This window comes from Schistocerca serialis, chromosome 1 (genome assembly GCF_023864345.2).
Source record: "Schistocerca serialis cubense isolate TAMUIC-IGC-003099 chromosome 1, iqSchSeri2.2, whole genome shotgun sequence".
Lineage (NCBI taxonomy): Eukaryota > Metazoa > Arthropoda > Insecta > Orthoptera > Acrididae > Schistocerca > Schistocerca serialis.
This window is the reverse complement of record NC_064638.1, coordinates 886,524,715-886,551,432: the sequence shown is the minus strand read 5'-3', so window position 1 is coordinate 886,551,432 and position 26,718 is coordinate 886,524,715. Positions and strand designations below refer to the sequence as shown.

The following is a 26,718-nucleotide window of genomic DNA, read 5'->3' as shown; positions in this document are numbered from 1 at the left end:
ATAAATCTGTATTGTTTTCTTTATTTTTGCTATAAAATTCCTCAGTTTCATGTTACAAATCAACAATTTTAGGAAAAAAACTGAGTTAATCATTGACAAGCTCAGTTTTGCTATAAATACTGTGTATTTTTAAGTGTCAGACAGCAGGATAACTATATAGAACAAAACTGTTCTGTAGGTTACACAACCCTGTTATGTCCTCAGAATCTAGAAAGACATATGTAAAGAAAGGGATCATTATCATGTAACGCCCAATAAGTATGTAACACACCTAATGTCACATTAATAGATCAGAACTACTAGGAAAAGTGCCATAATCTGAGCTTACTTATGATAGACTACAGTTGCCTGCAGTAGTTTTACAACTCTAAATTTGATTCATTCCGCATCCCTGCAGGCCCTTCTTCATGACAGGTTTTACAGAACATGTGTGTGAATGAATGGATGAATGGTACGTGGTCAGGCCTCCACCAAAAAGTTGGGATGTGCTAACATTCCCAGGTTTCCAATTTGATAACAATCTCACATATATTCACCATGCATATGAACTTTACAAGATGTTCTGTCCTAGATGTTTCGCACTTGGAGGCATCACTCTTTGACTTGGAGACAAGGTTGCTGGCTTAACCTGCATATTTTCACTTCCTGTTGTGGTGAAGAATTATCTTGTTGTTTAAAATAGCTAAAGTCTATAAGGTGTGTAGTTGACAAAAATGAGTGACAGGAATTTTGAAGCACATAGCTGAACATCTTGCTGAGGACTTTTACAGACATCACAAGCTCTTACTCATTTCCCACTGCATATGCTCTTTATGGTGTTTGTAGCTTATAGCAAAAACCAGTTCCAAATGACGTTTAGTTCAAGTAACTGTAAATTTTGCCATGTCTTCCATCTTTTAGACTGGCTTTGGGTACTGTTGTACATACGTTCTGGTGAGGCAATTAAGAGTTCAAAGTGGAAAAAATTTTAAAGACATATCTTTTATTAATGGATCATGCTGTAATTATCTAGATTATAATGTTTTTTTAGGGATTATCTTTCAATGATATTGGATTTGTCATCATAATACAATGAAAATAAATAGCTAATGCAATGAAAATAAATAGCTGCACAGGATAGAGTAGCCTGGAGAGCTGCATCAACCCACAACAAAACACCACAGGAATATGACTGACTAAATTCAAGTGAGAAAACATTTGTATACTCCATAGAGGTTCAGTTCCAGGCCCAGCCACATTCCTGATGCACCTAAATGTTTTACTTAGTACATTACAGAGGACTCCCCAAAAACTGTACTTTTTGCATCTGGCTGATATATGGTTATAAACAGGCGAAGCACGTACATACAAGATGTAGGGCGGACAACAGTGGAACAGACTCAAAACTACACACACACACACACACACACACACACACACACACACACACACACACACACACACACACAGAGGATTTGTCATCGTAATACAATGAAAATAAATAATCGAAAAAACACGCATGCATACTAAGTATGCTTTTATGAGGTTTATGAGGATAGAACATGTGATTTGCCTTGGCCCTGATGAAGGAACCATCCCTACAGTTGCCTGAAGTGAATTAGAAAGATCAGGAGAACTTAAATCATGTTGGCTGGAAGGAGCAGACTCTGTCCTGAATAGGTAGTCAGTATCTTAACAACTGCACTACCTCATTTGCTTGGTCCCTGTTACACAATGTTCTTTGATATACACACATATTTTCTCTTCATCGCTGCACCCATCAAGGACATCTGGTGGTGAATCTGGAATCATGAACTTGCTCCTATATCCCTTGCAATAACTCCACTCGATACAGGAAACACTCAAAGGCTGTAAACAAGCCACTATTTCCCATGTATGTCTTCATGTCCTCCCGACAGTCCACCTGGAAAACTGTCAACATACTCCCAAGTTGAGCAAGACTTTTAACTCTGAAGAATGGCAAGATTGTCCGCAGCTCGTGGTCGTGCGGTAGCATTCTCGCTTCCCGCGCCCGGGTTCGATTCCCGGCAGGGTCAGGGATTTTCTCTGCCTCGTGATGGCTGGGTGTTGTGTGATGTCCTTAGGTTAGTTTGGTTTAAGTAGTTCTAAGTTCTAGGGTACTGATGACCATAGATGTTAAGTCCCATAGTGCTCACAGCCATTTGAACCATTTTTTGTGAAGAATGACAAGACATTACTGCCATACACTATAGATCCTGGCACATGATTTTCCTGTAAAAAAATTATGGTACTATAATGTGACAAAGTTGTTGTAGTTATCCCGTTCCATTGTTAACCACTATTCCGAGCCCTCTATGTACCCTTTCATTGTGCAGTATGCATTACTTATGAAGAATGTTTTAGCTGCCTATGGAAGTAGGCAGGGTCTGAATCAGAGTCTCAGACAGTTCTGCAACTGTGTAGGCTGCAGTTTCCTTAACTTGCACCATGGGTAGTGGATTTTCAGGTTCTGCTCAATAGGACAGGGGGGGGGGGGGGGGGGGGGGGGGGGGTGTCCACTACACCCATGAATGTGAGTAGCAGGAGCTGTTTGGAGGGGACTGGGCAGTTTGTAAGATTAGAGGGTCTTGGGAAACTACAGAAAGGATGTCGGTCTAAAAGGGTGCTGGGCAAACACAGAATGAGGGTAGACCTAGCAACAATTGGTGTTGTAGTTGTAAATTGTCGTAGTTGTGTTGGGAAAGAACCAACGCTCCAAGAGCTAATAGAAAGCACTGAAGCCCAAAGTGTTATAGGTACTGAAAGCTGGCTAAAACCGGAAGCAAGCTCAGCTAAAATTTTTACAAAGGAATTAACCATGTTCAGAAAGGACAGATTAAATACAATTGGTGGTGGTATGTTTACTGCTGTCAGTAATAGTTCAAGCGAAATTGACGTAGAAACTAGATAGTTTCTGTGAGTTAATATGAGTAGATGTTATGCTTGATAATGAGATAAATTAATAATTGGTACCTTTTACCACCCGCCGCCCTCCACTGACTCAGATGATGCAGGTGCTGTGGTTACTTCAATCTACCCTCAATATGTTGGCAAAAATATGAGTTTGAAGTTGGTGGTAGGCATAAAAAGTCTTCTGAAATCACACTGAGTGCTTTCTGTGAAAATTATTTTGAGCAATTAGCTCAGTAGTCCACTTGAAGTGAAAATGGCTACAAAAACTTACTTGACCTCTTAGCAACAAATAATCTTGAGCAAATACTGACTATCATGACATATACAGGGGATAGTGACCACAAGGTTGTTGTAACAAGACAGAATACTGTAAAATCAAAAGCCACCAAAATATATCTGTTTAAAAAATCAGGTAAAAACTTGCATGACGCCTTCCTAAGGCATAGGCTTCATATCTTCCAATATGACTATGTAAGTGTATACCAAAAATTGTTTAAATTCAAAGAAATAGTATCAATGGCAATTGAGAGATATATACCAAATAAATAACAAGAGATGATACTGATCCTCCACTGTACACAAAACAGGTTGCAACACTCTTGCAGAAGCAATGAAAAAACATACCAAATTGAAAAGAACCAAAAATCCCCAAGACTGGCAGTGTTTTACACAAGCTCAAAATTCAGCACGAACTTCAGTGCAGGGTGCTTTTAATAGTCTGCACAGTGACACTCTGCTTCAAAATTTGGCAGAAAATACAAAAAGATGCTTGTCATGTGTAAAGTATATCAGTGGCAAGGTGCAACCAATACCTTCACTGTGCGATAGTAATGGTAATGTTACTGATGATAGTGCCACTAGAGCAGAGTTACTAAACATGGTTTTCTGAAATTCCTTCACCAAAGAAGACAAAGTAACTTTTCTACAGTTTGAATCGAAGCCAACTGCCAACATGAGTAACTTCGACATACTGTAGTAGCTTAAATCACTTAATAAAGGCAAAGTCCCAGTACAGATTGTATACCAGTTAGGTTCCTTTCACAGTATGCTGATAGAGTAGTTACATACTTAGCAGTCATATATAACCATTCACTCGTTGAAAGATCTGTACCTAAAGACTGCAAAGTTGCACAGATCACACCAGTACTCAAGAAATGAAGTAGCAATAAGACCCATATCACTAATGTAGGATTTTGGAAAATAATGAATTACCTTGAAGAAAATGATTTGCTAACGAATAGCCAACACAGATTCAGAAAATATTGTTACTGTGAACCACAACTAGCTGTTTGTTCTCATGAAATAATGAGAGGATATCAGATTGTTTCCATATTTCTGGATTCCTAGAAGGCTTTTGACACTGTTCCTCACAAGAGACTTCTAATCAAATTACATGCCTATGGAGTATCATCTCAGTTGTGCGACTGGATTCATGGTTTTGTCTCAGAAAGGTCACAGTTCATAGTTCCCCAAAAGAGTGTTATAGGCCCTCTGCTGTTCCTGATATATATAAATGATTAGTAGACAACCTGAGCAGCCCTCTTAGATTGTTTGCAGATGATGCCGTCATTTACCATCTAATAAAGTCATCAGATGTTCATAACTAATTGCTAAATGATTTAGTCAAGATATCTGTATGGTGTGAAAAGTGACTATTGACTCTAAATAATGAAAAGTATGAAGTCAGCCATGAGTACTAAAACGAATCTGCTAAATTTCAGTTACATGACGAATCACACAAATCTAAAAGCTGTGAATTCAACTAAATACTTCAGGATTACAATATGAATAACTTAACTTGGATTGATCACATACATTAAGTTGGGGGGAAAGTAAACCAAAGACTGTAATTTATTGGTGCTTAATTTATTAACACTTAGAAATTGCTAGACTGCATGCACTATGCAAGTCCATTCTCTTTTGCAGTACTGCTGTGCTGTGTAGGCTCTGCATCAGATAGGGTTGATGGAGGACATCAGAAAAGTTTAGAGAAGGGCAGCTCATTTTGTATTATTGTGAAATAGTGCGGAGAGAGTGGCTTGGGTATCATATGTGGATTTGGGTGGCAACCATTAAAACAAAGGCTCTTTGGTGCAGCAGGATCTTCTCATGAAATTTCAATCACCAGCTTTTTCTCCAAAAGCAAAAACATTTTGTCGGCATCCACATACATAGAGAGAAATAATCAACATAATAAAATAAAATAAATTAAATCAGAGCTCACCTGAAAAGATTTAAGTTCTCATTTTTCCCACACTTTGTTAGAGGGTGGAATGGCAGAGAAATAGGTTGAAGGTGGTTCAGTGAACACTCTGCCATGCACGTAATTGTGAATTGCAGACTAATTGTGTATATTTTGATGTATTTTAGTAATTAGTTTAGGAGTAAAAGAGACCACTTTCCAAGCAGCAGAAACGTTGAGTTGTCAGCTGGCACTCTCACATAAATGAGAATGAAAACTTGCCAGTTTATAGAAGACATCCTTGGATGACCTAAAGTACATATACGCGTGCACGTGCTCTCTCTCTCTCTCTCTCTCTCTCTCTTTCTCTCACTCTCCATCTCTCCCTCCTCCCCCCCCCCCCCCCCCCAACACACACGTTTTATTAATGACTATGATTTTGGTTTCATAAGGAAAAAGAAATTTGGATTAGTATAGTGGTTTTGTAAAGAACTGAGAAATTTAAGTGTCTTGAAGGACTTTGTAATACCTGCAATTATCGTCTACTTTCCTTAGCTAATGCTTTAGAAGTGGCTACTTTTGGAAATATCTCTTCAAAAATTATTTTAAACCGTGTGCAGAACTTAGCATCTGAATCATTTCCCATATACGCTTCATTTCTGGTTTGATTTACAAATGACCCAGAAAAAGTTTGTACTTTATTTCCGAGAAAATCCTTTTGCAGGTTTTACCAAGCCTCTCTTTAGCTTTGTCTGACAATAATGATCAGAAAGGCCAAGCTCTGTAATAAACAGTTTATGGTTTTCCCTTTCAGTATCTGTTAGTACATGGTCTAAGGCAGATGCTGAAATTTTTGATACCCTATTAGCAGAATTTATCATTTGTGTCCTGCCTGGCTGGGAGCTGACATGCTTTCCGGGACATATTTAATTTGTTGGAGAAAGTGCCCATATTACCATTAGGTAAGAGGCACACTCATGGAATAATTAACTTCTTATAGATGTGTAGCTTTGTCAGTTAAGTGGCTGTCAATTCAAAATTGTTATCTACACTAATCGTGATCAGATCTTCTCTAGCTTTAAAACGTGTCACTTCTGATATAAATACATGTTACCCCACCCATTAAGGCAGTTCTGCCATAGCAACTTGCACATTTATATTTCAGTAGCACTGTATGCTGCATTTTATTACCTCTGCAATTGTGATTTGTAATGCAAGCCACTATGCTGTTGGAAAAAATGTAATTCAGTTTCAAACTGGTGTACTTTATTTTTAACAGACCGCACGTTTTGAGAACTATAGATAATTCTGAACAAATTTCTTCAGTGTTTGTGCACTCTAGTGTAGTACATTCTGTCTTCCGTGTACCCATTGAAGAAATGAAGAGACAAGTGCAATGTGCTGCGAATACATAGAAAGATAGATCCTTTATCGTTTAGCTACAAAATAGCAGGTCAGCAACTGGAAGCAGTTAATTCCATAAATTATCTGGGAGTACGCATTAGGAGTGATTTAAAATGGAATGATCATATAAAGTTGATTGTTGGTAAAGCAGATGCCAGACTGAGATTCATTTGAAGAATCCTAAGGAAACGCAATCGGAAAACAAAGGAAGTATGTTACAGTACGCTTGTTCGCCCACTGCTTGAATACTGCTCAGCAGTGTGGGATCCGTACCAGATAGGGTTGATAGAAGAGATAGAGAAGCTCCAACGGAGAGCAGCGCGCTTCGTTACAGGATCATTTAGTAATCGCAAAAGCGTTACGGAGATGATAGATAAACTCCAGTGGAAGACTCTGTAGGAGAGACGCTCAGTAGCTCGGTATGGGCTTTTGTTGAAGTTTCGAGAACATACCTTCACCGATGAGTCAAGCAGTATATTGCTCCCTCCTACGTATATCTCGTGAAGAGACCATGAGGATAAAATCAGAGAGATTAGAGCCCACTCAGAAGCATACCGACAATCCTTCTTTCCACGAACAATACGAGACTGGAATAGAAGGGAGAACCGATAGAGGTACTCAAGGTACCCTCCGCCACACACCATCTGGTGGCTTGCGGAGTACGGATGTAGATGTAGATGTAGATGCTGCCTGAACAATTCAGTGATGCTCACATTGATGCCACCAGTTAGGGAAGGTGTCTTGCTCATGTCACCACCTATTTTGTATGCCCTGTCTGTATGCAAACTGTCCCCTATCCTACCACTACCTATCACATTTTGTGAAATCTTTACACAAGGCCCTAAACCCTCCACTTGGCTTGAAAATGCTGGTGACCTGAGACTCCTCTCCTAACTTCCCCTGTAATTGAGGGCCTACACTTCTACCACGACTGCTACCTAGCTGCAGTGTTTTTCTGGTATTTGTGCTTTTCCTATCCTTCCTGCTCATGAGCAAAGGCTGTGCATGCTTCCTACTCTTACACTATCTTGGAGCTTCTCTAACCTAAACTTTGGTTGCTGGAACCTGTTGCTAGTAGGTACAGCAAAACTTTTCAAACTGTGTCCTGCTGCTAGCTTTCCTATCAATTACCAGTTCCCAGCCACCCTATTTACTGCTGCCTTCCTTTATCCTCACTAGCTCTCTCATGGTTTGTTCCTAAAGTGCCCAAATGTTGTAGATCTTTCCTTTCCTGCTCCTCTGTCAATCTGTTTCTGCTGCAGATTTTGCAGTTCCAGGAGATGGCCTCAGTGACTTCTACAGATTTCTCTCCCACACTTTTGCCGCATGCAGTTGACACACAAGACAAATAAGACAAATACACCTTTATTACAGAAAGTCATACTCTATTCCTGCATCAAACTTTATAATGCACTACCCAAATCCACAAATATTATGATAATAGACAGGGACAATGTCATACCAAGTATGAGGGATTATTTGGCCAAGCACTGCTTGTATACAGCGAGGGAGTATCTAGGAAAACAAAATTGTAGCACCAATTAAGATTGTATTTATAAAGTATGCAGATTAATTAAACATTGTGTACTGTTACTTTTTGCTGAAAATGAAGTTTTTAGAAGTTGAATAAATGTGTAAAGTAGTTAAGGGATGGTCCAATATCTTTTGTACACTGTGCAAGGAAGTTACTGAATAGTGTGCCTATGGAAAATAAAGAGTGTTTCAAAAAGGACTTTACAAGTTCGAAAATTCATATAAATTAATTCATAGTACCTGCAGAGGTGACTGTAGTGTCAATTTGTAGGGAAATACATCAAGTTTTGTCTTGCATAGTTCGCAAGTGCCGAATCGCACCGTAAGGAGCACTAACGGCATTTGCATTAAAGATGGCTGCTTGACCGGACCCAAGCATGCTAGCTGTGTGTTTTGGTTTGAAGAATTGAAGTTGGCAACAGCAGTTCAGTGTAATTTCCGTACCAAGTACACTAAAGATCCTCGTAGTAGGCCTACAGTTTATGAGTGGTATAAATGTTTTGTAGAAACAGTGTGTTTGGTAAGACATGGCAAATCATTAGGTTGTCTAAGCACATTTGACGACGTCGTTGAGCAAGTGAGACAACGTTTTGTCAACAGCCCTGTGAAATCAACCAGTGTGCATCTCGCGAACTGCAAATCCCACTTATGACTGTTCGGCGTGTGTTAAGAAACCATTTAAATTTGAAACCGTACAGATTGACAATTGCACAACCAATAAAAGACACTGATAAAATTGCTCGCAAAAACTTCTGTGTGGATATATTAAATCGATTACATGAGGATGAACATTTCTTGGACAAAATCATCTTTTCTGACAAGTCGACTTTTCACTTAAGTGGCAATGTTAACACACATAACTGTAGGATTTGGGATAGTGAAAATCTGTGTCAAACATTGCAACATGTTTGTGATAGCGCTAAACTGAACGTTTTTTGTGCATTGAGCAAGAACGATATGTACGGCCCCTTTGTTTTCTGAGAGAACCATTAATGGATATATTACAACAATTTTTGATACCACAAATTGATGAGGATGACCAAAATTGAAATGTTTACTTCATGCAAGATGATGCACCACCCCACTACTTGACTGATGGCTGGGATTTTCTCATTGACTGTTTTCCAGGTCAGTGGGTTGACCGTGATCCGCCAATTGTGTGGCCCCACGTTCCCCAGACCTGACACAACTTTTTTTTTTTTTTTTTTTTTTTTTTTTTTTTTTTTTTTTTTTTTTTTTTTTTTTTAATGGGTATTCATCAAGGATGTCATGTTTGTACCTACTGTGCCGACTTCTCTACCTGAACTTAGAGCAAGAGTTTACACCACCACTGAGCAAGTTACACCTGCAATGCTACAGCGTGTTTGGGAAGAAATTGATTTTCAATGGGATATGTGAAGGATAACTAACAGAAGCGACATACATCTTTAGTTTAAGATAAAAAGAAAAAAAAAAAAAAACTTGACGTGTTTCCCTACAAAATAACACTAAACTCAGCTCTATATCTTCTTTCAATAAATTTATATGAATTTTTAAAGTTGTAAAGTCCTTTTTGAAACACCCTGTACATGTGCACAGTGCACAAAAGGGAGTTGGCTGGCATCTATGCTGGGAGATAAGGGACTGCTAGGAGAAACACCAAGGAGATAACATAGAGGAAATGTGCAGGATCTAGTGGTGGAAAAATGGGTTAGTTGCAGTGGAATAAGAAGGTACCAGAGATCGTATGGAACTAGTGATAGGTTTCAAGGGAAGAAGTAGGTGGAACCTGTAGTAGGGAAAAGGAAAAATGTAAGTTGCAAGTTGCAGAATATGTGGATTATGAAGCAAATGTGCCTATCACATTGTCACACAGTATGCTCAACAAGTGGGTGATCTAGTTGCCCCTTGCCCATTGTCAGTGGGAGTGTATTCATGCCAGCATATAATTGGTTCTTGGGCATACCTATTTACAATGTTGTGCAGTGTTTATGGCAAATTTGATGAATCGCACAGCTGTATACAGGTTGCTCTACTTTTGATGGGGTGGGAAATGGCAGTGATATGATTGGAATAGGAGAATGTGAACAAATGTGAGGGACAGGCCTTGCACTGGGGCTTTCACAGGAATATGACCCATGGGGTAAGAGTTTGAGAACATGAGTGATATATTGATGGAGAAGGGTATTACGTAGTTCTTGTGCACAATGGAATACTAATTTGGAAACAGTGAGGAATGAGAGGTTGTCAAAGCCCTTGTAGAGGTCGTAATTCATTTGTTCCAGTTCTGTGTGATGTAGTGTAATGAAGTGAGTACTTTGTAGCTGGCCAGCACACACCTGAAAAGTATTATTGGATATGTGTGAAGACAAGTCACACACAACACCTCTTCACAGTCAAAGCAGTGATGGCATTGTCTTTCTATGAATTTCCCAAGGAGGCATTCAGCATAATGTGGAAAGGAATGCTTGTCACAAAGAAGAAGTGAGACATTCTTTAGGACTGAGAGTAGGGCATCAATACTGAAGCCAGATCATAAAGGTATCACAGTGGGTTTGAACAAATTGAAGAATTTATCATTCACAGTGGAAAAAATATTAAACTAAGCAAATTGAAAGCTATATATGGTGCTGTTAGATGTAATTTAAAATAGGAAATGAAAATAAAAACTGAGGTGAAATTTTTCATATGTGTTACTGTTGTTGCTTTTCTTTATTGAAGTTAATCATGGTAATTAATAAAAAAAAATAAAACTTTATACAGACAACAGAAATGAAGTCTCGTTTTAACAAGAGGTATACCCTTGGCTTCCTAAACCTTTGCAGGGAACTTCTAGCTGGATTCTGCATCCCCACATCAGCAACACAACACAAAAATAGTTAAATGTGAAATATGAAGTAATACAATAGAGGTCATGCAGATGTATCTGCAACATTCATGCCCGTAGATTAAGACAGTGTTGTGGCATGCGAAAGGAACTTTGGTCTCATAAGCAAACACAGGTCCATAATGAGAAAAGACTCATTTGCTATAGACACTGCCTGTAAGAAATAAAGCCAGAGAGTTTACATTAAGATGTAAGATATGAGATAAAGTAGTTGGAAAGGAAATTAAAGATTTTTTTTCATCAGTGAAAAAGTATATTCACAAAGCACTGACATCAAGCTTGTAGATCTGATGAAGGATGGAAGGAAGGAAGAACATTAGATTTTAAAATTTTGTTGATCAGGAGCTTGGATTGTACAGCAGCAAATCAGAAAGTATTTGCCACATTTTTTTTAAAGCCTAATTACAGCTGTAAATATGAAGTCAACATATCCATTCAGAGTGCTGGACCTTTCTTGGTTTGTGCCGGCCTTACCTGCCCATAGCTCCATCACAAAGTGCTGCTGTCAGTTTTAAACTTGGCAGATGTGCTTCACGTGTCCACGGCATTATAACAATGAGGTGTGATTTATTTTCACTGGAACAAGGTACAAATGCTCGCCGAGATCTACAGGGAAATGCAGCCCACATATGGGGAAAACTGTCTCACTTTGATAACTGTCAGTAATGCTGTAGTAGTGCTAGTAGTGGTGTGAGTTCAACAAAAGTCCTGAAGTCTTGCATGAAAATGAGCAGTTGCGGAGGCTACATTCATCACTGATTGACGACAACATTTCCAGCACGGATGCAATGGGAAAGCAGGTCGGGATGTGCACATTACAGCCATTTCCCGGGAGCTTAGCATATTGTGTGGGTGGGCTTCATTCATGGATCCTTAAGTTACCAGAAGGTTTCATATCGATGGGTGCCTAAGCGGTTGGATGACATGATGAAAGGCAAGCAAATGATGTCTTCAGTACATCATCTGGAATGGTATTCCTAGGAGGTTGAAGGTTTGTTGAATCACATTGTTACTGACAATGAAATGTGGATACTGGATTTAATGCCATAATCCAAGCAGCAGAGCATGGCATGGAAAATCCAGTATTCATCCGTGACAAAAAAAAGGGGGGGCAGTCCAATTGTGGTTCCATAGTCAGCCGGACGAATTCCACCGCAGGGGCATCTCAGATTTAGTGCTGCAATGGGACAAATGTGTGAACCGGTGTGGGGACTACGTGGTAAAATAGTGTAAGGTACATTTGTCATTACCTGTTTGTACCTTATTTTGGCTAATAAAAAATGGGGGCAAAGACTTTCTGAGTAGCCCTCATATTGGCGATGTCCTCGTCAAAGGAGCCATACCATCATTTGTGTTGAGTGATTTAAGGGGACCATGGAAAATCTGAATTAACATACCCTGAAGGAAATTTGGACAACTATCCTCCAAAATAAGAGTCTGTTGTCTTACCACCATAGCACCTTGCTCAGGGGTCTGATAAAAATAAATATCTTATATGGAAAGGCCATGTTGTTCTAATAGGAACCAAACTATGAAACTTGTTTATTTTGTTCCCAGTATTAAAAGATCACAGGCCAGATTAAAAAATAAAGAAAGATGACTTATTTCGTTCCAAAACTGTCACTGTGGCATATGACTGCATTGTGGGTCAGGTCCAGCCTGTGGTACTACCAATTAAAACTATTTTTGTACCTGATGGACATCCTTCCTTCACATGTCTTTCTGTGATGTCTTTTAATATTATATTCTTCTTAGCAGTATTTGTAATTATACATTGTTATTTAACTAATATTCTTTGTGAATTTGGCACTGAAGTAAATCAAGACTTGCACCGAAATATTTTTTGAGAACTTCAGCTTGTAATTATTTTAAAACATTTTGGCAGACAGAAAATATTGAGGTAACTGTCCTTCACATGCCTTCATGCAGTTCTTAGAAATTTTTTTTGTATAAGGGGCGTTCAAAAATAAATGAGCTAGAGGCATAATTACAGAAACCAATACTTGTATGTTAGAAGTATTGACCCTGGCTGTTGAGACATTTGTTCCACTGTGACATAAGACGGTGAATGGCTGTCTCATAAAATTCCTGGGGCTGCAATGCTAACCAGTTCCACACGTTCAGATGGGTGAATCGTTTGCCCCTCAGAGCCTTTTTAAGGGGATCAAAAATGGAGTAATCACAGGGAGAGAGGTCCAGACTGTATGGGGAGTGGCCGAGAACCTGCTATTTGAATTTCTGCAGGAGTGCCGCGACTGTGTTGGCCTTATGTGGCTTTGCATTGTCGTGGAGCAGAATGACCCCATGGGTGAGATTACTTGGTTGTTTTGATTTGCTTGCTTCTTGAAGGCTGGTCAAGGTTTGCGAGTAATGCTGGGCATTCACTGTTGTCTCGTACTGCTGGAAATGAGTCAAAAGGGGGCCATCTTGACAAAGGAGAACGTTAGCATAACCTTTCCTGCACTTGTGTGGGTGGCCTTGGCTTTTTTTTTGTGTGGTGTGATGACCCTGGATGCTTCCACTGGAGACTTTGTCGTTTCAATTCTGTTTCAAAGTGATGACCACTCGTGCCAAGAGCGCATTTCCTTCCCGAGCATAGTGCTGCAGATGAGCAAGACAGTGGGCCATTCAGAATACTTCCTGTTGTGGCTGAAGAGTGTGGGGCACCCATTGGGCACACACTTTGTGCATGTGCAGTCATTCCTTCATGATGGTGTGAACATTTCTGACACTCAATGCGACCATGGCAGCTATGGATTTCACTGTCACTCGGTGGTCCTGGGTAATGAGTGCAGCCACCAGCTGGACGATGTCATCAGTAATCCAGTGTGGTGCTCCAGACCGTGCATCACCAGCTAACGACACCCATCCTTCCCTGAAGCCCTTGTGCCACGCCTTGACCCTTGGAAGGGACATGCAGTGTTCGCCGTACACTTGCGACATTCGTTGGTGAATGTCCGTTTCTCCTCCTCCTCCTCCTCCTCCTCCTCCTCCCATTATCAGAAAATGAACAACACCTCTTTGCTCTTGTGTTGACACCTGCATGTCACTGTTTGCAATGTGACTGGCAGCATTGGACGATTGATGCATGCTGCTGCTAGCTCTGTATAGTCACATGAATGCACACATGCCCTCTAGTGACGTGCTGTAAACTTCAATGCTCTGGTCAGAACCACACCTTGTTACACACGCCACAATATTACACTCCTGTCACCGGTTTTTGCATTCAAGACTCGGGCTCATTTCTTTTTGAAAGCTCCTTATATTTAAATGAGTACACTCAAGTAATGTTTAATTATTTGAAATTTACTTGTGATACGTCACACTAACATATTTGTTACAGTCTGTGACAAAAAAAATGAGAACCATTGCTTTATTTTAACTTGCCAGGTGTATTTTCTGCATGGCGCTGTTGATGCTTTTGATTAAACTATCTTCATAGATTTTCTTCATTGTGTATTTCAGGTCCCTGAAAATTATATTTCTAAGGACTTTTTTGATGCAGTGAGTGTCTACATAATACCAAAGGCACAACTCCAAAGGAGTACCATTACAGTGTAAGTTACAATGCAACAATAAGGATTGCAATGTACTGGGAAATTTGTTTCTTCTATAAACAGTAATTTGAATGATTGCACAGAAATGGTGTAGTAGTGAATAGTGGGGTCAATGTGCAACTAATTTCCATTAGAAATCCATGGTCTAGGTGCACACACGGTATTAATGTACATTGGGAAATGACAAGTATCACTAACATGTAGTTCATTGAATTAGTCAGTCAATCAAGCACAAAACGATGTGATGGTTAAAATTCATGAGACAACAGATTCCTGGGACAGCTGAGACTGTAAATATTTAAGGCAAACTGTTATTCAGTGGTCTGATTCTCACAGATGTGCTAACACTGTTGTAATGTTGTAGAGACACAGTGTAAGAAATAACACCAACCAAGTTTTATTCTACTCCCACATGAAGAGATCCACAGTAACACTGAATGACACATAGAGAAATGCTAAGTCTCATAACTATAGAACACATCAGTAAAAAATCTCGTAGGTGAGCATACAATAAGTAAGTAAACATGGCACAGCACTTACTACACCATCTGTCCAGGTTGCAAGGTGACTTCTCTAGGCTTTGCATCATGTGTCATCTGATTACGCATGCAATATAGGGCTACAACAAACATTTCTTACTGCACAGTGCTCCAGCTCTTCTAGGTATTTTTAAGTGCACCAGTATAAATTTCCTCCAGTGCTGTGGACATCTTTACATGTGCTTACTCGCAAACTCCTGAATGCTATTAAACACATTGACACTAACTCACTTTTGTATATCTGTCAGATTTTTGTTCAAAATTTCACAAGATCGATTCATAGGTCAATCCACTTGGTGTAAATGAGCTTTTGTGGCTTCTTGTTGCTGTTTCGAACAGAATTGCATCTATTTGTTATTATAATGTAATTTTGTAGTTAAAAGAAAGTATACTCGTCAAATGGAGACAGGAGAAACATATATATGGTCCAATCACATTAATATGTGCACCAAGAGATGGGAGGTGGCAGCACTCGCAGTGGAGGCTATATAAAGCATGTTGACAGGACACTGAAAACAGTGCAGTTGTTGTATTGTGTAAGCAGAGTGATTTATTTGCCATTCAAAAGGGCATGATCATTGGCTTTTGGGCCAAGAGTGGAAGCCTTCCTGAAGCAACATAGTTTATCAACTGTTCATATGCTGCCATGGTTAAAGTATACCAAGCATAGAAAAATGGCATTATCCAAAACCGGTATAAGGCAACTACTGTGCACAACAGGCCATAGATGACGTAAGCGAGTGACCGCTGTGGAGATGTGTGTGGGTGAATAGACACGCAACTGTTGTGCAACTGACCACCCAACTGAACCAAGGGGCCACCAACAGCGTCTCCTTGACCCTTCAGTGAACATTTTTGCATATGAGCCTCTGCAGCGGGCACCTGTTGATGCATCCATGCTGACTGCTGTTCATTGACAATGAAGGCTGGAATCTGCATGCCAGTACCCCAACTGGACATCCACTGAGTGGCAACCGGTGGCCTTTCCAGGTGAATTTTGTTTTATGCTCCATCAGACATATGGTCATCAGCTTGTACTGCATGAAATGTCTGAAAACAAACAATCTGCAACAGTCATCGGAAGGGTCCATGCTGGAGGGCACTCCCTGGATGAAATCATCATTCTGGATGGCACAGTAAATTAACACAAGTATGTTTTTATCCTTGAGGGGCCATGTCCACCACTACATGCATTTTGTTTTTCCTCAGCATGATGGGTTCTACCAGCAGGACAATGAAAAGTCACACAGCTCGCAGTGTATATGTGTGGTTCGAAGAGCACCAATGTGAGTTTACTATACTCCCCTGGCCATCAAACTTGGCAGATTTAAGCCCAATTTAGAATCTGTGGGACCACCTTGATTGGGCTGTTCATACCATGGACCTCAACAGAGAAACCTAGCACAGCCTCATTGGTAGCTTCTGGAACCTCGTTGACTCTCTTCCTGTATGTCTTGCAGTAGCCTGTGCTACAATAGGTGGTTATCCAGGCTGTCACATTAATGTGACTAAACTGTGTATAAAGGTTAAGTAAATGTGCAAGCTTTCAAAGACAGTGGCTCCTTCTTCCAGTAGAAGGGTTGACGGGGAAGGAAGAGGGATGCAGGAACAGCAATCAATCTTTCTTTCTCATCCCATCTGGTAAGTCTCCCATGATATGGGGTTCTGAACAACATTTCCGAACTCTCCCCAATTTCTGTAACCTCAACAGTCCTTTTCCTTCGTCCCTCTTCCTTCTCCTTCAACCCATCTGCCCAAAGGAGGAGACATTGGCTCTGAAAGATTGCACATTTGCTTAAACTTTTTATATGTTTTATCCTGCAGCCACATGGTGAGTAGATTTTTTATTCATCTACTTACATCATATTTTCAAAAATTATTTTCACTGATATGTGAATTATTTGTCAAGGTTGTCATCAGTGTGTCATCATTGATTTGCTGCTGGACTAAGTTGAGTAACTTTAATTTTTGCAAAGAAAATGGCACATCCTAATGATGACACGGAGGCAGAGATACTGTAGATTCTAACTGTGATTGTAAGATTGTGTATATTTTCTTTATGTGATGTGGCAGAAGATCACCAGCAGTACCATGTGCAAGATTCATAAATTACTATAGTCAAATGATCCCTCTTTGTAGCATTTAGCTTTTTTAACTGACTCAGTTTCTTTTACAAATGACGACTCAGTTTCTTTTACAAATGAGATAAGACCTTCCTTTAAATTTTAATTAAAGGCATGCTGTTATTTATTAAACAGCTTCTTGTTTGTAGCATAGAAAGAGAATTAGCTGTAACGAAGGTAAAATGAAAACTGGAAAAAAATCTCATGGCTCCATTTTTTATTTCCAGTGTATTGTACGATTTGAAGGTGCTTGGCTTTCCAGTTCGAATTGACAACAAAAAATATGCCAGAAATGCTTACCATTACAACTTGTGCTTTGTATGTGATGCATGGGCCCGCACTGTCCAATATGAACCTGTTGTTAAGAAGCTAGCAGATTACTTGGTAAGATGTTCTGTGATTATATTGTAGAATAGACTTGCAAATTCCTTAACAGATGTGTTTTTCTGTAATGGCTGGTAAGTTTCTTGTGCTGTCCAACATATGGTAACAACTGTTGTTTCGTGTATCGCTTGGGCTACACTCGGTCATATATTACACACACGACCTTTCACAAATTTGCCCTCCGGCACCACTCTGCAGTAAGTTGTATCTTTTATTCCACATGATATGACATAAGTAATTTTCTTTCGTTCTTGAACATGTTTTTTAAAGATCAAAGTAGAGGACATTATTATCTAAAATATCTTTTTACAGAATTTATAGTGCACACAACTTAAATATTTCATAGACTGAACTTACTAGTGAAGTGAGCACAGGAACCATCTTGTGAACAAAATTATTTTATTGTCTTTCCAGTCCCAGATGAAACAAATTATATCTTGGTTTTGGCTTCATAGAAAGTCATCAAATGATTAAGATAGCAACTCTTAAATATCTGGGAAGATACAATAACAATTTGATTAACTTGAATATTGTAGTTTTATATTTGGAGTGGTGTGTAATGTTGAAGCATTGGGTGACAAATATGTATCAGTGGAATAGTTGAATGGAAATTGTGGTGATTAAATGCGTAGTAGAATAAACTAATACTAAAACTGTAGACTTTATTAGGAATTAAATCAGATAAAAATACTGAACTAACTGCATTACCATTTGCTGATGATAAGGTAATACTACAAGAAAGTGAAGAATGGCAGTACATGACTGTTGTGACTCGCCGATCATTCAAAGCACCGCTGCGCATTTACGCGCGTCCTCTACGTGCGGCACTGTCTGCCAGCCATGCAGCAGCTGCGCCACATAAGCGGCCAGCCGAGCAGTGGTCGCTAGACTGGGACTCAGTGCTCATTGGAATGCTAACGTGTACACGTCTTGCTTGTCAACTTACTCTGTGACTTATATGTGTCGTGTCGTTCTGAAATATATTTGTTAAACTTGACGTTATAACAATTGGCGACGAGGTAATGGATTTTTCCTTTTCACTGTTGACCCACAGGGTTCCATGGCTACTATCGAGCAACTATTGCAAAATCTCCTTGAACAGCAAACGCTTCTAACAGCGTTGATTCGCGATTTCGTCGCGGTGTCAAATGCGGGGCGTTTCTCGTCGTTGGCTATACCTCCTTTTCCTCCTTACGACGAGACGGCGGAAGACTGGTCTGATTATGAAAAACGTCTTAGACAGCACTTCTTGGCATTTCATGTCACGGACGAACAACCATGTAAGTCTCTGTTCCTTTCCTGGATTTCACCTCAAATGTATCGGTTGTTGTCACAATTGGCTCCTTTGAAGGATCCTGCATCTTTGTCCTTTGCTGAAATGTGCTCACTTCTGTCTGTCTATTTTCAAAAGCAAACGCATGTGGTAGCCTCTCGTGTTGCCTTTTATCGTTGTCAAAAACAGCCACATCAATCCTATTGCGCTTGGGCTGCTGAACTTCACGGCCTCAGTCGAAAGTGTCAATTTGTTACTGACGTTCACAAAGAATCCTATGCCGATTCCATGGTACGGGATGCTATTCTCCGGTCGGCGCCCGACAAAGAAGTTTGGCAACATGCCCTTCAGTTGGCGAATCTGACTCTAGATGACGTTCTCTCCATTGCGCAGTCTTTTGAAATTTCTCGCGCTGCTGGGGCGCAAATAGAGGCGTGGGGTGATGTCGGGGAAATACAACCTCTGTGCGCTGTTGACGACGCGTGCGGCGTGTCCCCCCCGGCCGAAGTGGCCGCAATGCTCTCCCACGCGCAGCCTCGGCCTAGCCATAAACAACCCGCTAAGAAATTGCAGCAGAACCCCCGGCAACTTCCTTCATGTCCACGGTGTTTTACGAAACATTCACGTGAGGATTGTCCCCAACGTTGGGCTGTGTGTCACAATTGCAAAAAGAAAGGTCATGTGTCTTCCGTTTGCAAATCCGACCGCATACATGATGTTCATGAACATGATGCTGATTCGGATTCTGTGTTGTCTGTCAATTGCACTTCTTCCCTTTCAGGGAAGTTATTCCTCACTGTCCAAATCCTTGGTTGAGATGTTCGCATGCAAGTGGATACCGGTTCTGCTGCCACTATAATTAATTCTCAGACGTATCTTCTGTTGGGTTCTCCACTCCTGTCACCTGTCACTCGGCAATTACGGATGTACAGTAAACAGAAGATTTCTCTCTTGGGACAGTTTAATGCTGAGGTATCTTACAAATCCGTCGTCCGCACTGTTCCCATATTTGTGGCCGGCCAGGGTTCTCCATAGTTGACACTGTCAATATTGTCTCTGATGCTATTCCTTATGCTCAACTGGATTCCTTGTCGACGACATTTTTGTCCCTTTTTTTCTCCTGGGTTAGGCCGTGCAAACGACTTTGAAGCTCATATCACACTCAAACCCACTGCTCGGCCTAAGTTTTTTTGGGCTCGGCCCATTCCTGTGGCCCTTCGTGGTCGGGTAAAATGGGAGTTGGATCGTCTCACTACTTCAGGAGTCTCGCTTCCTGTCGCTTCCAGTGAGTGGTCCTCTCCTGTCGTTGTTGCTAAGCCAAATGGTGATATTCGTCTCTGTGGCGATTTCAAAGCCACTGTAAATGCTCAATGCCTCATTGACACTTACCCTATGCCCCGTCCTGAAGAACTGTTCAATAAACTTGCTGGAGGCCAGTATTTTTCTAAAATTGACCTGTCAGAAGCTTATTATCAACTTCCTCTCGACGCTGCTTCCCGGCAGTTTCTGGTCCTTAACACACCTTTCGGCCTCTATCAATACCAACGCTTGCCTTTTGGGGTTGCTAGTGCCCCTGCTCTCTTTCAGCGATTCTTGGAACAATTATTTCTCTCTGTCCCTGGGTGTATCAATTACGTGGACGACATTGTTGTCACTGGCTCCACCACTGAAGAACATCTTCAAAATCTCCACACACTTTTTCATGTCTTACAGACGGCCAGCCTTAAGTGTAATCTTCAGAAATCACAATTTTTTCAGGCATCTATCACGTGCTTGGGGTTTCAACTCTCTCAGGATGGTATTCGTCTGCTTCAGCAAACTGTCACTGCGATCAATGCCCTTCCTCGCCCTACATTTGTTAAGGAACTGCAGGCCTTTTTGGGGAAACTAGCATACTATCACAAGTTTTTACCATCTGCGGCTTCGGTGGCTCAGCCGTTGCATCGCCTGTTGCATAAAAACGTGCCTTTTCACTGGTCCGCATCATGCGATGCGGCTTTCCAGAAATTGAAGACTACGCTGAAACAGGCCCCGTGCCTGGTTACTTATCGACCTGGCCAGTATCTTGTTCTTGCCACAGACGCCTCTCAATACAGGGTTGGTGCAGTCCTTGTGCACCGTTTTTCTGACGGTTCGGAACAACCCATTGCTTATGCCTCCAAAACGCTCATGGATGCCCAACAAAAGTATTCTCAAATTGAAAAAGAAGCTTTGGCCATTGTTTATGCTCTTCATAAGTTTGGTGTTTTTCTCTATGGCTCAAAATTTCATCTTGTTACGGATCACAAACCACTTGTTTCCTTGTTTCATCCATCAACGTCACTTCCCGACAAGGCTGCACACCGCTTCTCGTTTCAATTATGAGATTCATTTCCGGCCAACGCCTCAACATGCAAATGCTGATGCTCTGTCTCGCCTTCCCATGTGGGTCCTGATCAGGCATTCGATAGGGATGAACTTTTGTGTTTCCACCTGGATGTTGCCGAGCAGCGGGTTGTGGACGGGTTCCCCATCACTGGGGACAGGCTGGCGGCTGCTACGAGTTCTGACCCTACCCTCTCCCGGGTTTTACGCTGTATTCAGAAGGGTTGGCCAGATCGCCTGTCCACTAAGACTTTTGATCCGTTGCGGAACTACTACGCTTTGCGCTACCACCTCACAGCTGGGGATGGTGTTATCCTCCTCTCCATTGACAATGCTTCGCCGCGTGTTGTGGTACCTGCATCTTTGCGTGCTTCAGTCTTGCACCTCCTTCACCAAGGGCACTGAGGTGTGTCTTGCACAAAATCTCTGGCGTGCCGTCATGTGTACTGGCCTGGCATCGACTCTGAAATAGCACACATGGTCGCTGCCTGCGGCCCTTGTGCGTCACAGGCCGCTGCCCCGAAGTCATCTTTGTCCCTGTGGCCTTCACCTGAGAAGCCCTGGGAGCACATTCATGCTGATTTTACGGGACCCTTTTTAGGTACTTATTGGCTCCTCGTAATTGACGCCTACTCTAACTTTCCTTTCATTGTCCATTGCACGTCGCCTACCAACGCGGCAACCACCAGTGCTCTCGCCCGCATTTTTTCTTTGGAAGGCCTGCCCTCTACCCTTGTTACTGATAATGGTCCGCAATTTGCCTCTTCCGACTTTGCGGATTTTTGTGCTCGTCACGGCGTTATGCATGTCACGGCCCCGCCGTTCCATCCACAATCCAACGGTGAGGCAGGACGACTGGTCCGCACATTTAAGGCTCAGATGCGGGAACTTCTGACTTCTTCTGCTGCTGATGATGCGCTTCTCCAGTTTCTGGCGTCTTACCGTTTCACTCCCATGGGCGACCACAGCCCGGCTGAGCTCTTACATGGCCAACAGCCCCGCACGCTACTTCATCTTCTGCGGCCTTCCACCTCACGGCCGCGGGTGCCTTCACTTGGCCGGTTCACCGCCGATGACCTCGTCTGGGTACGGGGATATGGCAGGCGGCCAAAATGGAGCCTGGGCCGCATCTTAAGACACCGTGGCAGACGCCTGTATGAAATCCAGACGGACACGGGTGTTGCAGTGCGTCATTCGGACCAGCTTCGGCCTCGTGTGCCAGCAACGCCTGTTCCGAATGCCGCTACACCACCTTTGGCTCTACCTGACGCTCAGGATCTTGGCATCTCTCAACGCAGCCCTCTCACCGTCATTGCGACGCCGGCACAAGAACGGACGCCACCAGGAGACGTGCCCATGCAGGAACCGGATGACCATCCTCTGTCAGAGCAAATCTACTCGCCTCCTCCTCCAACGGACGCCGACACATCGCCCATGTCTCCTGTCATATCAACTGGACTTGCCGCAACGGGCGGATTGGTGCATGGGGCCCCAGCTGATTCGACCCCTACGTCTCCTGTCATCTCGACCCGTTATCATCGGGGACACTTCCGTCCGTACGGGAAGCCTCCTCCTCGAGACTTTACGGCTAGTCAAACAACGCCTAAGGACGTTAGCCATCTCCAGGACACCTCCATCAAGACCAGTGCAACAATTTCAAAGGGGGGAAAAGTGTTGTGACTCGCCAATCATTCAAAGCGCCGCCGCGCAATTACGTGCGTCCTCTACGTGCGGCGCTGTCTGCCAGCCATGCAGCAGCTGTGCCACCTAAGCAGCCAGCCGAGCAGCGGTCGCTAGACTGGGACTCGCTGCTCATTCGAATGCTAACGTGTACACATGTCTTGCTTGTCAACTTACTCTGTGACTTATATGTGTTGTGTCGTTCTGAAATATATTTGTTAAATTTGACGTTATAACAATGATGTAAACAAAGTATGTACTGAATATAATCTTAAAATTACCTAAGACAGAAGTTATCACCTTTCAAAGTAAATATCCAGTACAAATGAAGATTGGAAAAGTTATAAAAGCTGGAAAAATTTGCTCATAAATATGAAGTTAAAGGTAACAGTATGTGCACTCTATATAACAAAAAAGTGAGGAATGGTGTCCAGAGTAAAAGCTCCAATTATTTGTATCATGAAAAATGCTTCAAGTAAACTTAAAATTTGCTAATTTGACTTATTGTATGGAAGTCAATTGTGCCAAGGGCCACAGTTTGTAAGAATGCTTAAGAACAGAACAAAACTTTTAATGTTACTCTGCTGCTATTTTACATGAAGACACAAGCAGTGGTTCAACACTGAATGGACTTCTTCGCAACTGGTCTCCATTAAGGACCATGTATGTAACTGTGAAAGTACGCTGTATAAATAAATAAATAAATCATAAACTTAAGTCTTGTAACAGTGATATTTGGACATGCCAGGTGTGTGTAAATAAAATATGTGAAAGAAAGTTTGTAAATACTATGAAGAAGGATGAAGTGATCAAAATGCTGCAAAAGGATATCAAACTATTAAAAATAAGATATGCTGTTCTTCAAGGTTAATATGCAGTGTTGAAAAGTGCCAGTGTAGTGGCAGTGAATGAAGATTTATGTATGATATATATCCAGTGACAACACTATTAATAAAGACATGGAAGAGGATGGTCAAGAGGAAAATAAATCTCAGGTGTGGATTATGATCAGTGCAAGTATGTGGTGATAAAATTAGCAATGAAGTGCCAGATGTTGTTAAACCAGGATCAACATTTTAGATGTTGTGGCAGATGTATATAAAGAAAGTGCTGATTCTCAAAGAGATGTTGTTGTAACTAAGAATATGAAACTAGCATGATGAGTTCACGAACTGATACATTTTGACATTTAAGCTTGATGTAGTTATCAAGAGCATATACACAGTCCATAGAGCAAACCAGTAGAATAATCCACAATAAGCAGTCTGAGCACAGTACGATGAGCCAAGACAGAATGAAGAGGCGCAGCTGGCAGCAATCATATAAATTGGTAGTGGCAGTCAAGCTAGTTGCAGGTGGTGCTAGAAGGGTGCCTGCACAGATGTCCTGCATGGCGAATCTGGTGTGGTGCTTCTCTCTGTGTCCGACCCCTGCAGCATTCAAGGGAGAAAACAGACAGAGCTGTAACTGTGATTGGCCGGTGATGGTAGTATCAGTGGGTCAAGTTTACTGCCAAAGGAGATGGTAGCCCCATGGGTTATCACACACACACACTTGTTATCGTAGCAGGAGCAAAACAATGTATGATCTAAAACAAAGTATGATCTGATGAAGCCAGCTCATTTATTAAAGAGTTGCTCGTTACACAGTAGCTACTACAGTTTACAAACATAATACTGATGACTCTGTCTGAGAAACGACTTTGTGTTGTGTTAATACAGAGATCTGTCATATCAACCAGAAACTGAAGAACTGGTGTATGAAATTTATAAATGTAACACTATTATAAAAAGGAAAATTGTCACTCACCATATAGCAGAGATGCCGAGTTGCAAATAGTCACAACAAAAAGACTGTCACAAATACATAAACCTTTCACGATTGCAGTCTCAAGCAGCTGGAAACTACTCAGTGCGGTGTCAGTTACCTGAGACTGCAGTTGTGTGTGTGTGTGGGGGGGGGGGGGGGGGGGGGTGAGTGGCAATTTTTTATTGTTACATTCCATCCTGAATTTTCCATTGTTAAATTTAGAAATGTCACAGTTCCAGACATTGACGTTATGGAAGGAATTATTTTACAGGGTGTGGGCTGCGTCTAATTCAGTGTGATAAGAAACGTGCAGCAGGCATAAACAGTGCAGCTCAGGTATTAAACTACAGTAGTGATGAAAAGGATAGAATATGAAGTTATAAAAAACAACCAAAGCAATCTATAATGAAGCAAATGTTGCTGCAGTGTTGAACTGCAAGTGGAAGCACTTCAGCAAATATAGTGACTCAGAACAGTTAAACTGAAGATGAGTAGTGCTGTAGACATAATCAAGAAAATTATAAACATCTACTAAAGGCCTATAACCATAATGTCCAGTCCCTATATAATGAAACAAATGTATTGAATACGTTAAAAGTAAATGAAGTGGAAGGTGAATGGCAAGGTTTTATTCCATCCAGACACAGGCTCTCTCCAGACCGAAATAGAATCAGTCTCCTAAACTTTACTTTGGGTTTACGCCTATAGCACTCGGTAACTGCTGTGGAGTAACCATTTACTATATAAATAACAAAAAGTCAATAGCTTCACTAACATCACCTCACTTAGTGTTCTCAAGAACTTTGAGATTGCAGTAGTTAAAAGTCTCAAAAAGAAAATAGTTGCAGCTGTGTACTGTTCCTTACCAGGAAACTCTGAAATGTTCTTGGAAAATATGGAGGGATTCTTGTAATGAAGTGTCATGCAGTAATTTGTGGTGATAATAAACATTTCATCACTGAAAATGAACACAAGTGCATATTGTTAGATCTAATAAGATGTCCCTACAGGAGAAACATCAGCAGTCTCAGATCAAATAATTATTAACAATTCTAGGTATGCTGCATCAGTAAACATATGCAATCCAGGATTTAATGATCACAAGTTCCTGTTCGTCAGAATGGATATTGAACAAACCGAATCTGAAAGTACAAGGCAAAAAGTGAAATGATGGTTCTTTATGGAGGTATCATAAAGGACTTCAATTAATTTATTAACCAATGAACTTTGGTCAGGTGTCTATCAGACTGTGTGGAAGATAAGTTTGCCACTTCTTTTTTTAAATACTCTAGTACTGCATTATGTGTCAGCTTTCTCCTTACACCCAGAAATTATTAGTAAGGGAAATGAGATAACTGAAAAAATAAAGGAATTAAGAATGAATGAATAAGGAATAATGCTTGAAATGATTAAGAAATATCTCCTCCAATAAATGATAATGAAGCTAGAAGTTAAACCAATAAAACAATGTATAATGATAACTAAATCTCTAATGCAACAAATGAAGTAAGAGCTATGAGGGACCTTATCAGAATGGAACCAGAGAGTTATAAAAAATAACTGAAAGCAATGGCCTGACATACAATAAGAATAACGTTGTTAATCCAGTAGAAACAGTAAACATCTTGAACAATAAATTTACTAGAATTGCTGCTGATTTGGGGGGGGGGGGGGGGGGGGGGGGGGAAAAATCACTAGAAACATGCAACCAACCAGAAATAACTCCCAGTCTTACAAAAATTTGACTTTTATTACCAATTAGTGCACCCAGCAATGGTTTGCAAGTGCTAAACATGTATGGGAACCCCCTCTCTTCCATACATCTCCTCATCCCCCCATCTCTTTGTGCATAACCTCTTTCCCCTTCTTTCTATTCATCTCCACCTCCACCCTCTCTATGTCCATTTCCGTCTGAATGTTCAGCAGAGTATCATGTAAAAATGTGAAATAAATCTGTCAATATCTTTCCAAGAGTTTTGGTAACAATGTTTTATAAAAAAAACTGTCAAAATGATTTTTTTGTTATTTTGTAAACATGACAGCAGGACTGTCAAACTGAAAGCAGTTTTTTTTCTTTTTCATTCCAAAAAT

The 26,718-nt window shown here is 41.0% G+C and overlaps 1 protein-coding gene across 2 annotated transcripts in view; it reads left to right on the top strand.

Annotated features, from left to right (window-relative positions):
- LOC126411167 (GATOR complex protein NPRL2-like) overlaps nucleotides 1-26,718 on the top strand; it is a 117,064-nt gene that overhangs the window by 23,296 nt on the left and 67,050 nt on the right. The window contains exons 2-3 of one of the 2 annotated variants that reach the window (XM_050081343.1): nucleotides 14,364-14,455; nucleotides 17,345-17,501. The exons of the other annotated variant lie outside the window; for it this stretch is intronic. Coding sequence (XP_049937300.1) covers nucleotides 14,364-14,455; nucleotides 17,345-17,501 — 249 coding nt within the window. The remainder of the gene's footprint in view (nucleotides 1-14,363; nucleotides 14,456-17,344; nucleotides 17,502-26,718) is intronic. 2 annotated transcript variants of the gene reach the window in all.